Source organism: Xyrauchen texanus, chromosome 16 (assembly GCF_025860055.1).
Source record: "Xyrauchen texanus isolate HMW12.3.18 chromosome 16, RBS_HiC_50CHRs, whole genome shotgun sequence".
NCBI lineage: Eukaryota > Metazoa > Chordata > Actinopteri > Cypriniformes > Catostomidae > Xyrauchen > Xyrauchen texanus.
This window is the reverse complement of record NC_068291.1, coordinates 33331465-33352133: the sequence shown is the minus strand read 5'-3', so window position 1 is coordinate 33352133 and position 20669 is coordinate 33331465. Positions and strand designations below refer to the sequence as shown.

The 20669-nt window shown below is 36.5% G+C and overlaps 1 protein-coding gene across 1 annotated transcript; it reads left to right on the top strand.

Moving 5' to 3' along the window:
• The first annotated feature begins 6322 nt into the window (after positions 1 to 6322).
• On the top strand, positions 6323 to 19213 carry LOC127657129 (kinesin-like protein KIF11). Its single transcript, XM_052145790.1, has 23 exons — positions 6323 to 6440; positions 6633 to 6746; positions 7924 to 8056; positions 8164 to 8261; positions 8374 to 8452; positions 9112 to 9297; positions 9449 to 9573; positions 9692 to 9782; positions 9899 to 10141; positions 10223 to 10318; positions 10447 to 10535; positions 10863 to 10950; positions 11049 to 11237; positions 13558 to 13765; positions 13920 to 14092; positions 14203 to 14328; positions 14432 to 14590; positions 16112 to 16251; positions 16344 to 16623; positions 17691 to 17913; positions 18055 to 18221; positions 18438 to 18548; positions 18650 to 19213. Exons 2-23 carry the CDS (start codon positions 6673 to 6675, stop codon positions 18758 to 18760), a joined length of 3189 nt encoding a protein of 1062 aa, XP_052001750.1. The 5' UTR covers positions 6323 to 6440; positions 6633 to 6672; the 3' UTR covers positions 18761 to 19213.
• The last annotated feature ends 1456 nt before the right edge of the window (positions 19214 to 20669 follow it).

The following is a 20669-nucleotide window of genomic DNA, read 5'->3' as shown; positions in this document are numbered from 1 at the left end:
GGTACTACAAGCTTGCATTTCTCAGGAATCTTCCTTATTATGGTCCGGAGGCATAATAATTAATTGCGTAAAAAATTTGAACGCATTATTTTTTGTACAATTAAATCGCACTGAATTAACACGTTAAATCAACAGCCCTAGTTTTTATATAATTATTTTATTGTTGTGACTATTCAAGTCAAGCTGTTTACACCATTTGTAAGTGTATGTAAGATTTCTATTCATCCATACAGAACTCAGTGGATTTGTGATATATTTTTGAACCTGAATATTAAAGTTAAAATAAGCTATTACACCATTCTAAGTAGAAGTTGATTTTATATGTGAGTTTTATAAAATGCTAACTGCACTAAGTTAAATGCATTAAGCTGAAGACATATTTTAGTTACTTTGTTTACTTGGTTATATTTGTAAACAAACAAAAAAACAGTCTGCAGCTCTATTATCTAGGCAAATACAAGTATCGGATCGGGACTCGGTATAGGCAGGTATTTAATGTTTAAATATCGGATCGGGGGCCAAAAAACTGATCGGGACATCCCTACACATTAAATACAACACAGGATCTGAAGCTGTACTTCATCTGCCATATGCATCAGTTTTCAGGGAGCTAACGCGCACAGCTAAAAAGGCACGGTCATTCAAGAAGAAAACACGATCCACAATTCATTGTTTTACTTTACTTCAAATGTATTAGAAATTAACCTAGTATCTAATTTACACTCATAGGAATTTAATGTACAAACTGTTTACAACAGATACAAATGATAGATGGGCAGAAATGTCACTGCACATTTGGCCTGAGTGGTTAGCACGCGAGCTCGTGTTAGCTTTGGCTGCTTTTATTGATTACTTCGGGATCTTGATATAAAAAAAATACCAGCGATAAGGGTGTGTGTGTGGTGTTGTTTTGCAGTAAGAAGCTCGCGCTCACCGATAGTGAATTGTTTTATTGGTCGCGTTGTTTTGAAGAGTCTCTTGTTAAACGGTGCCCCTCTCTCTCCCCATTCCCTCCTGTTGCTGTTGTCAGACTACAGTGCACGCGTGTAAAACAAGCGACTATGAGGACATTCCCTAAAATATTATGTTTCTTTAAAATAAAAGCCCCCGCATCTATGAGCTTGTGACTATCAAGAAACATTGGTATTTATTCGATTAATAAAACAGAGAAGAGAGTATTATGGAATGATTTTCCGGACATTATTCAAAAGGAATTGCAAATTGTATTTGCAATTGCGTTTTCAATTTGTGGACGCATAAAATGTGACATAATCCAAACGCAATTGCAAATCGCGCATTACGGTTTGCATTTTCGTTTAAGCGAACGCACAGTGACTGCCAGATTTCAAATGGAAAAGCAAAGTCCGTTTGCAACTGTGTTTCCCATATCTTACGAGTTTTGGCCCTGTCATATTTAAATAGCAATTTCAATTACCACGTCTGCTTTTTCACTTTCTCAGCGTCGCGTATGTAGCCAGCCAAAAACTCAAATGGAATACTAATTCCCTTAGTATTTCCATTGATGCCTTACACGGAAACCTGTCAATCAGGGTCAAGGGTGGGATTATGCTATGGGGCGTGTTTGTCTTGGGAAGTGACGTCACTCACAGTCGACGGTCAAGAGTCATTATATAAACAAGCATTAAAAGTAATGGACCAGAAATCTGTAAGATGGCATCACTGCATCATTTTAAGGAAGCATAATATCTTGAGTTTTGACAGTTTTGTAAATTTTTCTTTTTTAAAACTAATTTTTAAGTGTGTGAACAACGTTGCACCAGAAATATTCTGTCAACTAGTACTTAAACAAAAGAGCGGAATAAGAACTAGAGGCACAATAAGTGGAAACTATAGCCGCAAAACGTAGAACAACATTTGGTCAGACATCATTTTCAGTAAGAGGCATACATTTGTGGAATGCATCTGAAATTAAAACATTGACAAACTTCACGGTTTTTAATACACATTTAAAGCAATGGCTGAAACTGAAACAACTTTGTGAACACTGACTGTACAGGACATAACACAATACATACAAACATAATGTTGCCTATGTGAGCACGCACAGACATATGCACCCTTTTGTGTTCTTGTATTGTTAAATGTGTCTAGACTTTGATTTATAGTGACTTACACATCTACTTAAGCCCATATCTTATTTCATATATGGGATGTATTTGTTGTATGTATTTTATTAATTATAAATCTTAAACTCAATACTCTGTAATTTTTGTTTTAAATTTATAAGCCTAACCAGGGACAGGGGTTGCAAATTAGTCATGGCTAGAAACATGTATGCGTGGCATCTACTTTGTAGGCCTATTCTTTATAAAGCAATGTTCTATGCATTTGTCCCTGTCAAATAAACATTAAAATAAATACAAAATAAATAAAGAGGTGATGCCCTGAACAGACGCCGGTTTATTTGATCTTGACCGTCGACTGTGAGTGACGTCTCTTCCCAAGACAAACACGCCCCATAGCATAATCCCACCCTTGACCCTGATTGACAGGTTTCCGTGTAAGGCATCAATGGAAATACTAAGGGAATTAGTATTCCATTTGAGTTTTTGGCTGGCTACATACGCGACGCTGAGAAAGTGAAAAAGCAGACGTGGTAATTGAAATTGCTATTTAAATATGACAGGGCCAAAACTCGTAAGATATGGGAAACACAGTTGCAAACGGACTTTGCTTTTCCATTTGAAATCTGGCAGTCACTGTGCGTTCACTTAAACGAAAATGCAAACGGTAATGCGCGATTTGCAATTGCGTTTGGATTATGTCACATTTTATGCGTCCACAAATTGAAAACGCAATTGCAAATACAATTTGCAATTCCTTTTGAATAATGTCCGGAAAATTGTGTATTGTATATTATTTTATATTGCATATCGTTAATGTTCTTTTTTATCACGACCACTGGCACGTTGTGTTATAATCTTTCCCTTTATATCAGTTTGTGATGATTTGGCAATATTGTACGCAAAACAACCGTGTCACTAAAGTACTTTAAAATACTGCGAGAGAAAGTAATAATTGACATTTCTTTAAATAAAAGCCCCCCTCTTCTCAGTACTTTCTGGGACTAAACATAACAAGTGTCGATATGATTAAAAGAACTTGAGTTAGAAAGACAATTTAGAGTTTATGAATATATTGATGTGGGATATCTCTGAAGGATAGAATCTTATTTTTAATTGCTGTGGCTGTATTGTTATTTTGGATTTTATTGTAAATTGTATTCTTTATACGTTTTTTTTTTTTTTTTTGCTTTTTATTTCATTATAAAGTACTTTGATCTATGTATTAATTATGCTTTATAAATTATTTAATGTGTATTAAATATGCTCTATGAATCATTATTATTAAATATGCTTTGAATTATTATGTATGATAAAGTAATAATAATTATAATAATATAGTAATAAGATAAAATAGTAGTAGAAGTACTATTATTTATTTTTACTGATAGAAATAGATATTCTATATTAATTTATTTAACCTTTCTTTTCATTATGAAGTGCTTTGATTTTCTACATGAAATATGCTTTGTAAATTCTTCTACGTGCTCTTCTGTAGAATTCTTCTATAATATCTTCCACATGTATGAAATATTCTCTATGAATTATTATTATTATTATTATTATTAATTCATTAATACATTTCAGTTGGTTCAAAATGCAGCTGCCAGTGTGCTGACTATCAAGAAATATGATCATATTAGCCCCATTTTATTGTCATTACATTGGTTATACCTGTTCAATTTCGTATTACTTTTAAAATTCTGTTAACTACATACAAAGCTTTTAATGGTCTAGCTCCACGGTACTTACGTGAATTTCTACCATCACGTTTGTTAGATCTCAATATTTTGGCTTGTTAAAAGTTCCTATATCAAAATCCACAAAAGGAGGTAGATCCTTTTATATTTGGCTCCTAAACTATGGAATAGTATCCCTAACAGTGTTCGGGATGCAGACACACTCACTCAGTTTAAGTCTAGACTAAAGACTCATCTACTAAGTAAGACAGGCATACACCTAATTTATCCTTCTACTCACAATTAGGCTGCGTGCTTTATTTAGGTCTGCCGGAACCAGAAACGTTTTTTTATAATCTATGACTCAGCAATAAATTGAATGACACCTACGCTAATAATATTATATTTGTTTCCCTGTCTCAACCATATCCCGAGGCTATCCAGCTCCGTTCCTGCTTGGTGTCGGACTCCAATACGTGTCTCTGTGATCACGACAAACTAGCTGGTGCTAACCAGACATCACTTTATTCTTTTACAATGGACTGCCTGAATCACCTTTGTTACAATCTTGAAATGCCTTCATCAGCCAACTAACAAGGACAATTGCATCTATGTGAACTTCCGCAGTTAATCCAGGACGAACTTCAAAGTCATTAGTCATTAATCTTACAGTTCTTACAAAATCTTTGTTTAAACCCTGACCCATAACACTTATAGTTTAATGATTTTAAACCATGACTTGCACTATTCATGATATGACTCTAAGACTTTGTAGATATTACAGTTTAATTGTCTGTTAAAACAAGATTTTCTGTAAAGCTGCTTTGAAACGATGTGTGTTGTGAAAAGCACTATACAAATAAAAATGACTTCAATTAATATGCTTTTAAGTATTGTTAATTGTGATGATGATGATAATAATAATAATATCATTATTATTATTTGTACTAGTAGTGATATTACTGTATTTATTATTCCTAGATTTGGAAAGAAATAGATATTCTTTGTGAACATTTATTTAACTTTTAATTTCATTATAAAGTGATCTTGTGAAATATGCTTAATAAATTCTTCTATGTTTTATAGAATTCTTATATAAAATCATCCACGTGTGTGAAATATGCTCTACGATTTATTATTATTTAATATGCTCTGAATTTTCATTTATGATGATGATTATAATAATCATAATTAGTATTATTATAAGAAGCAGTATTAGTAGTATTTATTATAACTGGTTTTAGGATAGACTTAGACATTCTTTGGGTACATTTATTTAACATTTGTATTTCTTGGTGAAGTACTTTGTCCTTCTACGAACATTAATTATTATTATCAATATTATTACTGTAAAGTTATTGTATGGTTAAGAACGAGGTCTTGCGTGACATTAACATCAAAGTAGATATCAAGAAAATACCTGGCAAGTGTCATCGTAAATATGATTGGATTCTTGGCTCCATCTTTGGGTAATTTTGGGAACTACAGCCGTTCACATCTTTCAAGTGGCGATGGGGGATTACACTTATTTTGTTTTCGATCCGATACCAATAATTTCAAGTCCAATATCGTCGATACTGATATCAATACCGATAGGCTACTTCTATTAAATAGATTTTATGCAATTTCTGATAAAATTGGTAATTCTAAATATTATTTTTTTTGTCATAATTCAAGTCATTATTATTATTATTTGTGAGCACAAACAGAAAATTATTAGAATTCTGTTTTGTTTACCCTTACTTCACTACAATAACGTCTTTAAACATGGTAATTAGTTAAACCATAGTTACCACACAATGAACCATTGTTAGGCTACTACTACAGTATTAATGTAGCAAAACCATGGTTTCAGCATGGTTGATATATATTTTTGTGAGAGTATCGATATTTTTTAGACAACATTAATATCGGAAGTATCGATATAGGATTGATTCGACCATCACTATTTTCAAGCAAAATGAGCTTCTGACAAGAGAGAAGCCGGATCACTTTTTCTGGTTTGCTATAATATTTAATCGAATCTGTTATCAAATTAATATATCAGGGCTAACTGATATTTTCCATTAGATCGAGGACAACCTATGTTTTTAAAACAGAAAAATTCACTGTGCATGAAAAGAATAATACAGTCATGCATTGCATGTGCATCGTATTAGAAGACTCATAATACAGTTAATACGAAATACAATAACAAATCATTTCGGTATTAAGTTCAAAACGCGCCTAGAGTAAATATTCATAAAATACACATTCTTTATCTGAAATATCTATTCTATATATATATATTCTAAATCCATAACAAACTGTCTCTCTGTGTTCGCATAACTTAACACGGCAGTAGTGCCTATTTACAGCAATGTATTTATTTGTTAAAATGTCAGGACATCAACATGTCCTTCTTTCACCACTTTTCAAAAACACTGCACACTCCCGTGATGCATCGGCTCTAGTTCGCCGCCATTTAGGCCAATGAGGAGGAGGGTGAGAAATTCCTCTCCTCTGATTGGCTTAAAGCTACAAGATGCGCGATATTCAAATTAAGCCAACTGCTGGTTGTGAAAATACAAAGTCAGAGCTTTACACACAGAGATGGAACGCAAATAATCTACATTTCTGGAGGGCTTTAAACGAGGTTTACATCTCAGTACTACACGTACTGCTTTTGAAGGAGACGGTACGTGTACTTGACATTTACAGATTATCTTTAGAGGCGTGTTGTTTTCGTTTTTTTATTGTTAGACGCCACTTTACATTTTCAGTATAACGGGGTTGTATTGCAGAATTTTTGTTAACTGGCTGGATATTTCTTAACCCCATACATACATCCTACTTTAGTTGCTAACGTGTAGTTTGAATATGTTTAAAGGACTTTTTCAAATCCGGAGACTAACAGACGGCCCTTCACCATGGCATCATCTCAGACACCAACAGTCAAAAAAGATGAAAAAGGCAGAAATATACAAGTGGTTGTACGATGCAGGTATGTTATATTGTTTCTAACTTAAAAACTATGGTAAACATGTCCCACTACATACAGTGAGGCTCAAATGTCTACATTGAATATCTGGGATTCTAAATCAAATTTCAACCTCGAAGTACAAACGTTTTGTATTTATTTTAATAGAAATGTTATGATGTGAAATGGATCAAAGTTAAGATATTGCACAATATAATTTGGGTCACAAAAGTCTTTGTCTACACCAGACCTGGGCAACTAATGACCTTCAAGTCAACACCGGCCGTCCGCATGGTTATTAGATTAGATTAGATTCAACTTTATTGTCATTGTGCAGAGTACAAAGACAACGAAATGCTGTTTTCTTTAATGTGGCCCTTGGCTTATTTATCCTAAAAGCGTCCCCCCTAATGGATATTTCACGTTGTCATACCTGTAGATCTTATGCTTTGTTCCGAAACGGTGACTAAGGGCGTTTTCACACCTGGCTCGTTTGAAGCGTTTGTTTCGAAAATTGATATATTAGATATAATTACGCGTTTAAAATGGCTGTTTTATAATTCCTGAGGTAGTCTACTTTTAGTGCGACGGTTTCTCTCTTTTGAATGGCGACAGAACACTGGTTGGATGGCGTTAGCAACTTTTTGACACATTGTTACGCGGCTTTACTCTGCTGTGTGTGTGAGTGCAAGAGAGAGATCTGTGAAAACAAGCACGTTTCTATGGAGAAATAATACAAAAGCAACTAATATAATTTTCTATTATTTTATTAAAACATACCCTTGAAGTAGAGAGTGTTCAATTGAATAATAAATTAACAGGGAAGTAGAGATGGTAAAAATACATTTATAAACTCCGCCTTTTATTCAGATTTTTAAATGCCTAATAGAATAGTATCTACCTTTTTGTAGAGCAATACAATACTTAAGGTAATTGCAGAACAGTCCATTAGTTATATATATATAACTAATGGACAAGTGTATATATATATATATATATATACACACACTTTAGAAGACTGAGTGCACAATTATTTCTGGGCTTAAAAGATACAAAAACCAAATCAATGCTGAAAATTGTATCTCATAAGGAATACAATGTGGCCCCCTATGCACCACTTAAAGCCCGATGTGGCCCTTTTACCAAAATATTTGCCCACCCTGGCTACATTTTATTTTCATGTTTGATGTGTAATTCACAGACCGTTCAACACAGTGGAGCGTAAATCTGTCTCCCATACCGTCGTTGAATGTGACCAGAACCGAAGAGATGTTACAGTCAAGACTGGCGGTATCTCCGATAAAGCAGCCAGGAAAACATACACTTTTGACATGGTGATGCTTTGGCCAGTTTTTCACCCTTATTCTGTGTTTTGTTGACACCCTAAGCTTTTCATTTGTTGTACTGTGAATAAAATGTGTCTTGGTTTTTAATGATTTAGGTTTTTGGTCCTTCTGCCAAACAAATTGATGTGTACAGGAGTGTAGTGTGCCCCATATTAGATGAGGTCATCATGGGTTATAACTGTACTGTCTTTGCGTGAGTATCTTTTAGTTCTTGAAATATCTGATCATTCTAGATGACCGATTCTCCCATTTTTTTTTTTTTTTTTTGTATTTTTTTTAAGAAACTATGTTTGTTTGGTTTAAAGATATGGGCAAACAGGAACCGGGAAAACCTTCACAATGGAGGGCGAGAGGTCACCCAATGAGGAGTTTACATGGGAAGAGGTACTGTTTGATTTTAAAGTTTGCCAGTTCTATCTGCAGCAATTAAAGGGATATTTCACCCTAAAATTAAGATTCTCTCATCATTTACTCACTCATGCCATCCCAGATGTGTATGTCTGTCTTCTGCTGAACATTTAAGATTTTTAAAATATCTCTGATCTGTAGGTCAATACAATGCAAGTGATTGGTGGCCTGACCTTTTTGAAGGTCCAAAAATCATATAAAGGCAGCATAAAATTAATCCATATGACTCTGTCAATACAATGGTCTGTCCAACAATATTGTTTTTGTGTTCTGCAGAAGATAAAAACTATTCCTTTAAAATACACTGACCAATCCAATGACTCTCTTAGGGGGCAAATCCTGCACACTATATATAGTCGTGATTATCTGAGCTCACTTATGTTTGTCAAGGTTTATTGCGTCAGAAAAGGTCATAAGTCTCTTTGCCACTTACATTATTAAAGACTTCTACACTGTAGGATGTTTTATGTAAATTATATCTGTTATGGTGGGCCAACATCTTCATATGTGAGATGAGTAAATTACTCTTTATTATAGATTTTAAAGCAGTATTTAACATTTTATGAGCACTTTAACTTAAAGTAATTTTGTTTGACTTTGTTCAAGTATTGATTTTTATTTTTTCTCTCTCATAGGACCCTTTGGCTGGAATCATCCCCAGAACTCTTCATCAGATCTTTGAGAAGCTGTCCAGTAATGGCACTGAGTTCTCTGTAAAGGTGTCTCTCCTGGAAATTTATAATGAGGAACTATTTGACCTGCTCAGCCCTGCTCCTGATGTTACAGAGAGGCTACAACTATTTGATGATCCCAGAAACAAAGTATGTTTTATTTATTTATTTTTCTTCTCCAGATTGGTCGCTGTAATGCATCATACTTCATTGCATCTGTGCAATTTCAGTTTCTTCTGAAACTTGACATATATCTCTGTTTATTAAGATTGACTAACAGTTCTGTGTGTATATTTGTCAGAGAGGTGTTGTTATTAAAGGTCTGGAGGAGATCACGGTACACAACAAGAACGAGGTGTATCAGATCCTGGAGAGAGGATCAGCCAAGAGAAAGACGGCCTCCACACTCATGAACGCCTACTCCAGGTAATCACGCATGATCCCAGCATCCTAATTTATTATATGCCTCCAGATAAAAGACAATGTCAAGTTTGTGCAAAACGCCAGTGTTTGTAATGTCCCTCTAATCCTTTTATTCTATCAGTCGATCCCACTCTGTGTTCTCCGTGACTATTCACATGAAGGAGATCACAGTGGATGGTGAGGAGCTGGTGAAGATTGGAAAACTGAATTTGGTGAGCTGATGTCTGTCTTTTTAATCAAGTTTTATTTTTGTGAAATACCACTGGCTGAGGAATACACCAAAGTCCATTTCTGTGTCCTAAGTGTATCACCCATTTCCTCTGTTTAGGTGGATCTTGCAGGTAGTGAGAACATTGGGCGATCTGGTGCTGTGGATAAGCGGGCACGTGAAGCTGGCAACATAAACCAGTCTCTGCTGACTCTGGGTCGGGTCATCAAGGCTCTGGTGGAGAGAGGGCCTCACGTGCCCTACAGAGAGTCCAAACTCACCCGCATACTGCAGGACTCACTGGGAGGACGTACCAAAACCTCTATAATTGCCACCGTTTCTCCTGCCTCCATTAATCTTGAGGTATGTCTTGGCCTGTTAGACATTGTTTCTCTTTCTAGTTCTGGATCTCTAAAGATTATTGATTTTATATAATTATTATAGGAAACTCTGAGCACGCTTGACTATGCTAACCGGGCCAAGAGTATCATGAACAAGCCAGAGGTCAACCAGAAACTAACCAAGAGAACACTCATCAAGGCAAGTCTCTTCACTGATTGATAGGATCTCTGTATTTACCTAATTTTTAGTGGACAAAACTGTATTTTCTGTTAATTAGCATTGCAATGATCTATCAGCATTTTCCAATACATTTTGAAATGTTGCAGGAATACACAGAGGAGATTGAGCGTCTGAAAAGAGATCTGGCTGCCACCCGTGACAAACATGGGGTGTACATCTCAGTTGATAACTATGAGTGAGTTCTGTATATAATTTTATACATGGCTGGTTCTGAGCCACCAATTTGGTGGCAAGAGTGATTTATATTTACAGCACTGGAATGTTTCACTCTACTTGTCTATGTTTGCTACATAGAATTCCAATGTTATGGTTTACAACATTGTAACTTGTCAATGCAGAAAATTGTATCTCATAAGGAATGCAATGTGTTTGTTAATTTCGTTGGTGGAAAAGAAGTTAACAAAATAGCCAGCTATATTGCTTCTGAAATATTAGTTACATTATAGAACTGTGTAGATCGTTATACAACATTCTTACATTGTCCTTGTATGCTCATTTGCAGGAGTATAAACTGTAAACTGGTATCTCAGGAAGAGCAGATTACTGAGTACACTGAGCAGATCGCTTCTGTAGAGGAGGAGCTCAAGAGGGTGAGCATCTTTCAAATCAATTCTAGTTCAGCATATTTTGCTTTCTGAGTGAGAATGTTGTTGTACTGTGAGTTAGATTGCATTTTTGGTTCCTGCAGATAATGGACTTGTTCACAGACAGTAAGCAGAAACTGGAGCAGTGCACTGAGGACCTGCAGGACAAGAACCAGAGACTGGAGGAGGTTCACAAAGACCTATCAGAGACCCGGCAACGTCTCACTCAAGAAGAATACATCGCTGCACAGATTCAGAACAATGAGGGCCATCTCTACGGCACTGCTGACCAGGTGGGGAGGCAAAGAAGGGAAAATTAATGGACTGTCAAATGGTTACTAATACGTGCATTTAAGGATAGTATTGAAACGGTAGCTAAAAAGGTTAATTCTCTTATTTACTCACACTTATGTCTTGAACTCGTATGACTTTCGCCTTAACACAAGCAAAGATATTTTAATGTAGATATATATATCTGTTTTCCATACAATGCAAGTGAATTGTGACCAAATTTTCAAGCTCCAAAAAGGACATTAAGGCAACTTAAAGATAATCCATAAATCTCCAGTGGGTTAATCAATGTCTAATGCAGTGATTCAATCAATTTTGTGTGAGAACAGACTGGAAGTCTGCACGGGCCTTAAAATTAAACCCAACCCCAGACCATGTGGCCCGACTTTACCTGGCCTCCACGATACAGTCAGATTTTAAGCCTAAAATCACTTTCTATCTCATTTCTAGCAAGTAATGTTTCAATGGGCCATATAGGCAATACAACATTTGTAACATTATTGAAACGGTAAACAAAGTTTTAACAAGGCACAGCAGTCCCTCAATACACTAGAGCAGAAGGGAAAAGGGATGCACGCAAAAACACATTCGGTGCGAATAAGTTTTATTTTTTCATTCATACAAACCCGAAGTCCAACTTGGTGGTAACTGACCCGAACCTGTCCTGAAACCTGCTGGGTTTTTTGGTCCTGTCGGGCCCATGTTGGGTTGCAGACCTCTAGAACAGATTAAAATGTAACTGCTTTTTCACTGTACATCTTGGAATAAGCAGACTTCTTAAAGATCACGATTTCAAGCTCAATTCCACTTCCTAGTGCTTAATTCAAGAACAAAGCACTAGAGGGCATTCTAGTAAGTGTAATCAAGCCTGAAATCATGAACTCAAAGGAGACTGCTGATGTCAATTTTTACAGTGAAATAGGAGTTGTATTTTGGGCTGTTCTCACCCAAAATCAATTGGATTTCTTCTGGAGACATGGATTAAACCACTGGAGTCTTCTGGATTACGTTTGAGTTGCATTTGTCTTTTTTTGGGGGCGTAAAACTTAATAAAAGTGCTGCACCCTAATAGTTGATCAAACATAAGTTGATGAGAAGAGTCTTGGTCAACCAAGTTTTGATTGGTCGGAGAAAAAAAGGCTCCACAGGAAGATGCGAAGTCACTCAGTCCTTGACAGACTTGGATGATTGTTTGCATGGCTGGTCCATGCAGTAATTAATTATTTGCCTTCAAACCAACATACACTGGTATTACCACTGGTTGGATGCTAAGTGGTACTAATGGGTAATTTTTGTTAAGCCTACAAAGTAAAGCAAGACACCTTGATTTCAAACTTTTGAACTTTTATTTTGTATTTATTTGCACTAAAATTTCAAATAAAGATGGCTTTACAACAGTTCTTTGGCAAAGAACCTACTTCATCTGTGCATTTTCTACTGGTCATGTATTTCGTTGTCTGGGGAAAATACATTGTGTGTGTGAATTCATTTTGTTCCCTCCTCCACGCGATCGATGTATATCTATATCCAATTACTTCGGCAACCCCTGGGCTGTGGGATTGGTGAATACTCTTGCTTTAGAGATTTTGCATTGAAAATTTTACTATTTAAAAACGAAAAACTTAAATTAAAACATTTCTAAATTCAAATTGCATTCGAAATGAAAAAGCAATTAAAATAGCGAAGTGATTTTTGTTTTTTAAATTTATTATATATATATGTAACCACCTTTCCGTTTACTGTCAGGCAATTATCCGTCTAAACGTGCAGGTGGAAAATTACTTGTAGATAAATGTAAAAATAATATAAAAAAAGCCACATTATAATGCAATTCAATTTCTAACATTTTTGACATGCGTTTTTCTGGATTATTCTGTCTCTCTGTTCAAATTAACCTACCAATAAAATTATTGACTGATCATTTCTTTCTGCAGGGGATCAAATACTGTTTTCCCTCACTGTATTTAAGTAATTAAATGAATGCCATAAACGTGCGACATCTAGTCGACTAGGAAAATCTTTGGTCGGGGGCAGCCCTTGTAAAATTTGGTCACCATTCACTTGCATTGTTTGGACATTGTATGCCCATTAAAATATCTTGTTCCATGGAAGAAAGTCATACAAGTTTGAGACCACATAAGGGTGAGTAAATGATGAGCGACTGATCATTTTGGGGCGAACTATTTTTAACATGAGTTTTTCACTGACCAGTAAAATGGTAATGGTGAGAATAAGCCAAAGAAGGAAAAACTCATCCATGTACATCACTGAAACTTATTCTCTCTCTCTCTCTCTCTCTCTCTCTCTCTCTCTCTCTCCCAGTTGTTAAGTACAGCTGAGGCCAGTACGCAAGATGTCAGCGGACTCCACGCTAAGCTGCAGCGGAAAAAGGAGGTGGAGCTTCATAATGGGGAGATTCAGCAGAGTTTCGCCCAGCGCATGGAGAACTGCTACAACAGCATGCAGAGCTCACTGCAGGAGCAGGGCCACAAACAAGCCTCTATCATTGACTATTACCGCTCATCAGTGGGTATGAAACCACCATATTTTCTTTGTGGTTTTGGCTCCTATGCATCACAGAGCTCTACTTTAAGCATAATATCCTATTTTTGTGTTTTTAGACATAATTTCCAGCTAAAAAGTCTTGCCAAGCAGTGAAATTCTGACTTTTTGTTCTTGTGTAGGTGAGCTGCTGAATATAAACGGCAGGGTATTTAAGGAGACGTTAGGTGCTGTGTGTGAGTCATACAGCTGTATTCAAGGTGCTGTGGCGGAAGGTGTAGACCGGTGTAAAAATCAAGTGCTACAGCAGGAGAAATTCTCTCAGGAGACACAGAACAGCATGCTGGAAATACTGGTAAGGACTTCCTTAATAATAGTTATAGCCTTAAACACTAATGTCTATTATTTGAGTTATTACTCAGGAGTGCAGAAATGAAATAGAAGTACTTTTTTAATTCTTCTCAGGATGAACACAAACGCAATCTAGAGGAAGTTCTGGTTGCCCAGGCGGTTCCAGGTATCAGGTCCATTATGGCCATGACTGACAGTCTGAAGCAAACTCTTTACAGATACCACGCTCTGGCTGAGCAGGTATGAGATTAAAAATTGATCAACATCTACTGCCAAAAAAGGATAAATATGTCTTTTATGGTGTGATTTTAAGACCGTGCTAACTTTTCTTTCTCTTTCACAGATGCAGGGTCTGAAAGCTGAGATGATGTCGTTTTTTGACTCCCATGTTGAATCGTTGGCCAGTATGAGAGAATGTGCTGTGCAAGGCTTCAGCTCTCTGCATGCCGAACATGACGAGCTCAAGCAGCAGATTAGCCAAGCAGGAAACAACCATCAGACGGTTAGTCTACCCAGCCGGACAGATTCTTGGAGAACTTTGTCTTGGACTATGTTACCAAGCTTGAGTGTTCTCTTCATTTTTGTAGTTGGTTTGCTCAGATGCTTGCAGGCTTTTTGGGTGCTATAAATGTAACCGAAATGCCACAAGGAATTTCATTTGATTTGAACAAACGGTTACTGTAAATGTTGAAATTATTTTAGCAGACTTTAGTATTTTGGAAGGATTTCAAAAGGAGCTTCTCATTGCAAAGACTAGGCTAGAAAACAAGTTTTAACTAGAGCTCTCAAATTGAACACGATATTGCATATGATTAATTCAAGTTTAAATTTTTTTTTATTTTATCCCAATTAATGCGTTTACTGTTAATACTGCATATACTAGTATAAACACTGGTTGGAATGCAGAAACGTTATGTTGTGTCTGCTTTGAGTTATTACACAACACAAACGCTCACAGCAGTGATAAAGTGATGGGGAAACAAGCTCTTAATGCTATTTGTTGTACAAAACGGGCCTAGATGGAACTTGGGCTGGAAAATACTTTATTTCTGTCATAAGTAAGGCACATTTTAATTATCACAGAAGCACACCAGTCTTAACTATCATCAAAATGCAGAATGAAAACGCTTTTCACGTGGATTTCAGAGCGCTTGACATTAGCACTTCTCACAAATCATGAACACAAATCATGAACTCAACTTCACAATTGCTGGAACAAAGTAGATAGCCACAGTCTGCAGTCTGTTGATTTAATATTGAGTTTATATATGAGTTTAAGAGATTTAATGCCCATTGCAATGAATATGCAACCTATGTCGGAACTAGTTTTTTCAATTAGTCAAACTTCGACTTTGGGAAACATTTAATGTTTCTTGAATTGGTGAAATATTAGTGCATTTCTGTTTTTATACTGTGGATGACATTATTTGGAAAATGTTAATGAAGCATTATTTTGTTTTCTTTTCTAAGAAGGAAATAAATGCATTTTGACAGGACAAGTATATTTAATTAAATTTAATCACTTTCAAAATCTGCGATTTTTAACTATTAAAAACAATTATGCAATTGAATCCCGATTCAAATTTGAATAGACTGACAGCACTAGTTTTAACACAAACGAGAGCTCTTTTAGACACCTTTTAAAGTGGAAATCGACCCACTTTTGTAATAAATGTTCATTTGTATTATTCTGCATGTTATTTCAAAAAACCTTTCATAATCTTTCATCAACATTAAATAACGTTCCACCTCCTGAAATGAGTAAATTCTCGGCTAATATCATTGATCACTCTTTATTTTTCAACCTCTCCCTAATCCTCTGGCTCCATTGTGGTATTTAAATCCCACTTTTCACAAACCAATCAATCGCTGATGGATAAAAGCAAGTCCTGCCCTACATTTTTGTTCTTGTTTAATATATTGTGTCAATCAGAAACATGACAGATTAAGCAAGTAAATAGGTTTTGAACTTTTAACCACTCATAGAAGAAACCGCTGCACTAAAATTGTTTCCCTTCCACAGCGTGTGGCCCAGCTGCTTCAGTGTTTGCAGAACCAAATGAATCTCTTGGCTTTGGACACTCAAACAGACTATGAAAATCTTGCCCAAGCAACATCTGCCCAGATTGTGCCACTAGAAACGCTACAGAACACCATACAGGGGTGAGAAGTGATCTACAATATGAACCTTGCAAGTTTAGTAGTTCTCCTTTTAACTTGTAGTAAACCTGTAACAAATTGCATCTATATATCAGTCAATGCACTGCAGCTGAGGAGCAGACTCTGTCTTTCTGTGTTCGGCTGGGCTCCTCTGTGGATGGAGTGATATCAGACATGAATGGAGTGACCGAAGAGGGAGAGAGGGCGCTGGAGGAATGTGGCGGCTACTGCGGACATGTGCAAACTTCTCTGGACTCGCTGGCTGAATCAGGTCTCAAGTGGTGTCTCGATGCCAGCGACTCAACTAAGAGCAAAGCCAAGGGGCAGATCAAGCTCATCAGAGAGACTGAGACTGCTATGCGAGGCCTGCTAAAGGTTAGTTGGGCATACCACCACCCCCCCCCCCCCCAATAAGAAACAGAAGTTTCTTATTGTATTTAAACTACATGTAAAAGCCTCAAGTTGAGTAATATTGTGTTTGGAAAAAAATGCAAAAACACATGGATTGTTTGAAAGGTATTGCAAATGTATTTAGAAATTCAAACAAATTCAGGCTCACACACACATTTTTTTTAAGATGCACCAATCACGTGAACAATAACGTAACTAACCTAAATGACCAATGAAAAAGCAGCGGTCGTTCGCGCACTCAATTAGGCAATATATACTAGGCTTCAAATTTGAATAGCCTACAAACGGTCATTTGATTTCAAATGACGAACAAAGACGACAACAGCTCGGCCACCTGAACTGAACCGAAGAAAAAACTATGTCAAAAACAGCCACTATTTTTTTATTAATTACGGTCATTAGTGTGAGCCCTGAGCACTAATTATGCGCCTAATTATGTATTCCGCGTTATGTACAGAAAAAGCCGGTGAAAGCACGCTTCTATTTTGCGCTGAAAATTCTCCGCCTCTTAAAAGCATGTGTAACTTAGGAAGCGGCTCTCCTGGCATATCCTCCTGGTGAAGTGGCAGCAGTAATCCAAGCAAGACGAAGACATAGGCTAAGGAGAAGAGCTGAAAAGATTTTTGCGCAGGCCGCCTGTTGAGTACCTCTGAGTAACGCCCCCCATTTGTGCCTGAGCGCCCCCCTCTCTGCTGCCTCGTTCACACCGCCCCCCAACACTGTCCAAACGTCCCTGTTGAGAAACGCTGTACTAAATAAACAAAATACACCTCTACAATGGCATGAGGGTGAGCATATTTTGAGAAATTTCATTTTTGGGTGAGCTTTCCCTTAAAAAAAAAAAGTCATTATTCAAAAATTGTGGCCTTTTTTGCAATATGTTGAGCAAAGATGAACAGTTATATGGCTGATTGGAAACCTCTGACCAATTTTTTGGGGTCGCCACCCACCAGTTGAGAAACATTAAATTATAATACAAGGTATTACTTTATTTGCATGTGTACAATTTTTAAATTGTTTTGTGCATGTAGTCTGTAGAAGAAAAGGGTGAGAAAGCGGTTCAGAACTGTGAAGGCTGCCTGAGTTCAATGCAGCAGGAAGTTGAAGGAATCTTGGGTTGTGTGGAAGTGCAGACAGGCAAAGATTTGACCATCTTGCAGGAGCACAGGGAGACGATCTCCTCCATCAGCACTCAGGCACTGGACACTGTGCACAACTTCCTCAGCTCTGAGCTCCGACAAGATTTGCCTACAGGTGAGAGGGAAGATTTGGAATGCATGCTCCCTTTAATGGACAACAATTTGTTCAGTGTATTCATTTACACATCTGTTCTGTCAGTGTGTAATCTTCCCATGTGTACTGAGCAATGAAGTAAAGGTGTGCATTTTGTTGCAGGAACGACCCCTCAGCGTAAGGAGTACATGTACCCACGTGTGCTGAATCAGCCAAGGAGTCGAGAGGAGCTAGAAGAGGAGTTCAGAGCTCAGCTGGTGGAGCTTCAAAGCGCAGTCAGCCAGCGTGAGACCGGCATCAAGTCAGATGAAGACGAGCCTCTCGATCAGGTACCATATCAAGTTAAACTGTTCTAGTCCCAGCCATATTTCTGTAGTAAAGGAGTAGATTTAATCAGTGGTTCTTCTGTAAATACAGTGGAATTGCTCAATCTTTGCTTGGTATGCAATGTTTAGCCCTTTTAAGGTGTTATATCTGTTATATATTTGCCAAATTTGAGATGTTGTCTATCTTGTTTGGACTGATAATTATTTGCCTGTTTTTAGGACTCTCTGAAGGATGAAGTCAGCAGTTCTAGTGATGGAAATATGACAGAACAGTCTTGCTCTGATGAGAACTTGATGTGTTATGAGAATGGAAGGGTTCCCTTTTTCAAGGTGAGACTTATTCCACATAATGGCATGCAAAATTGTAAACTTGTTTGCTGAAGATTAAACTTTTGACTCTATATATTATAATGTTCTCTTTCCCTAAACAGAAGAAAAGCAAGAAAGAAAACGGCAATAAATCATTGAACCGTTCAAAGGTGGAAAATGAGAACATGTGCACACCGCCCCGTTCTAAACTACCTCTCAGGTGTCAGAATTAACCCAAAGGATATTTCAGTTTTTATTCTTTCCTTTAATGTCTTAAATCATATTCTTTTTCAGCATCAGTATGTCTTTTTCAGTGTCTTTTTAACCTTTTAAATGTCTTTCCACGTTGTCAGTTTGTGTATATATAAAAAAAAAAACTTGTAAGTTCAGGGTGTTTACTGTTATTTTCACTAGAGTTTAGAGCTTTTGTGAGATATTTATGTTGAGCATTGTATGTATTTATCTGATTAAAACTTAAAAATAATCCACTTCATTTTTAAACCAATAAAAGGGTATTTTTTAAAGTGTGGTTCTGTTTGGAAGTATAGACATTATTTATGTACAGTACAAAGTTAATCTTGAATGTATTCTGTTACAGACACTTAAGACAAATATTGGTGCTTGTAGTTGTATATTTGTTTTTAAAAACATATTCAGGTATGCTGAAAGACATTGAATTTGTGCAATTAATCATAAGAGCAATTAAAATTAATAAGTAATAATTGCTTGGAATCTTATTTACATAAGGAATCTTTCAAGTGAATAATGAACAATACATGGTGTGTATGGCAGTGGTTCTCAACCAGGGTACCAACTTGTTGAGCTGAAATTTCACTCCCTAGTATCCTTCTGTTTAGGGATAGGCTTTGGGGATGAGGTCCAAGCAGGTAGTCAAATTTTGGCACAACATCCAATATGTTTAATAAAGTTATATTGTAACTTAAAGGTGCAATATGTTAGACATTAACTGCACTAAATCATACTATTATCATATGTTATCAGAGATTTAGGAAACATGCTAAGTTGAAAAACTGGCATCTCTGAGAAGATTCTACTTTGACATGTTCGCTCCAGGCCGGAATTTCTGCTTGTATTTTGACCCGTGTGATCCCGCCCGCTGCCCATTTCCCAATAGTATTTCGACATCCCAGGTTGCCAGATTTGTTAAGTTAGTGGGCAAAAAACTGGTCGTTGCATGAAAGACAGCAATATATGTAGCTAACATTGACAGTTATTTAAAAAAAATCAACATGAGGTTGTTTATAAATGGCAAACAATAGTATATGTCGTTCCTGTTTCGTGTCCTCAACCTGGCAACCCGCGTGAGCTTCCAGTCTGGGGAGGAGTGGGCGGGGGAGACAACTCCAATATTTTGAATTTGGACTGCAGTACCCATTTTAAATGCTTGATGACAATGTTACATATTGCTCCTTTAATATGATAAAAAAAATAAAATCAAGGCCTATAGCTTATCCACCTTTTTGATAAGTTTCTAAATGTGGCAGTGATGTATTATTTATAACGGAAGCATTTTTGGTTTTAATTGTTTTCACTCGCATCGGCGTATGTTATGGCAGATATTGCGATGTTTTGTGTATTACATTTGAAAAACTGTAAAAGAAAAAAAAAGCATGCAGCTCAAATGTCGATCCCATTAGACTGGTCGATCCTTTAGTGACGTTGACGGTCAAATTGACAGTGCCTCACTCAAAGTTTATGGAGTGACTAAATGACATGAAGCTATGGTCCGATGTTAGTTATGTAGTCCCTTCAATGGGTTGTACTGCAGTTTAAAGTGCTTTTGGGTCGATTCGTCTGGAAAGGGGCGCAAGCTGCAGAACACAAACAAAATCTCCACAAGATTTATTTAAAATGTTGCAGTTCTAAAAGAGATAAACGTTTTTAAACAGCTTTTTAGTTCATAAATTACTATAAATGTCAGCTAAGTCATAATAATAGAATTTAAGCTCTAAAGTAACATGTGCCTTAACGTGGACTTATGTCAAAATATTACTGTATGGACACTATATGAGATTTCAAAAAGACAACACGATTTCTTAATAATAAATAATGCAGAAGCTACTATATAGTGTTAAATACTATTTGCACCCCTAATTAAATACTAACAGGGCATCACTGCAG

What these genes read in the sequence shown, in the direction of transcription:
- LOC127657129 (XM_052145790.1), top strand. Translation starts at nt 6,673, where the DNA reads ATGGCATCATCTCAGACACCAACAGTCAAAAAAGATGAAAAAGGCAGA. An exon ending in CTACAGAACACCATACAGGG is followed by an intron (nt 16,252 to 16,343) that starts GTGAGAAGTGAT and finishes TCTATATATCAG; the next exon opens with TCAATGCACTGCAGCTGAGG. An exon ending in CCGACAAGATTTGCCTACAG is followed by an intron (nt 17,914 to 18,054) that starts GTGAGAGGGAAG and finishes ATTTTGTTGCAG; the next exon opens with GAACGACCCCTCAGCGTAAG.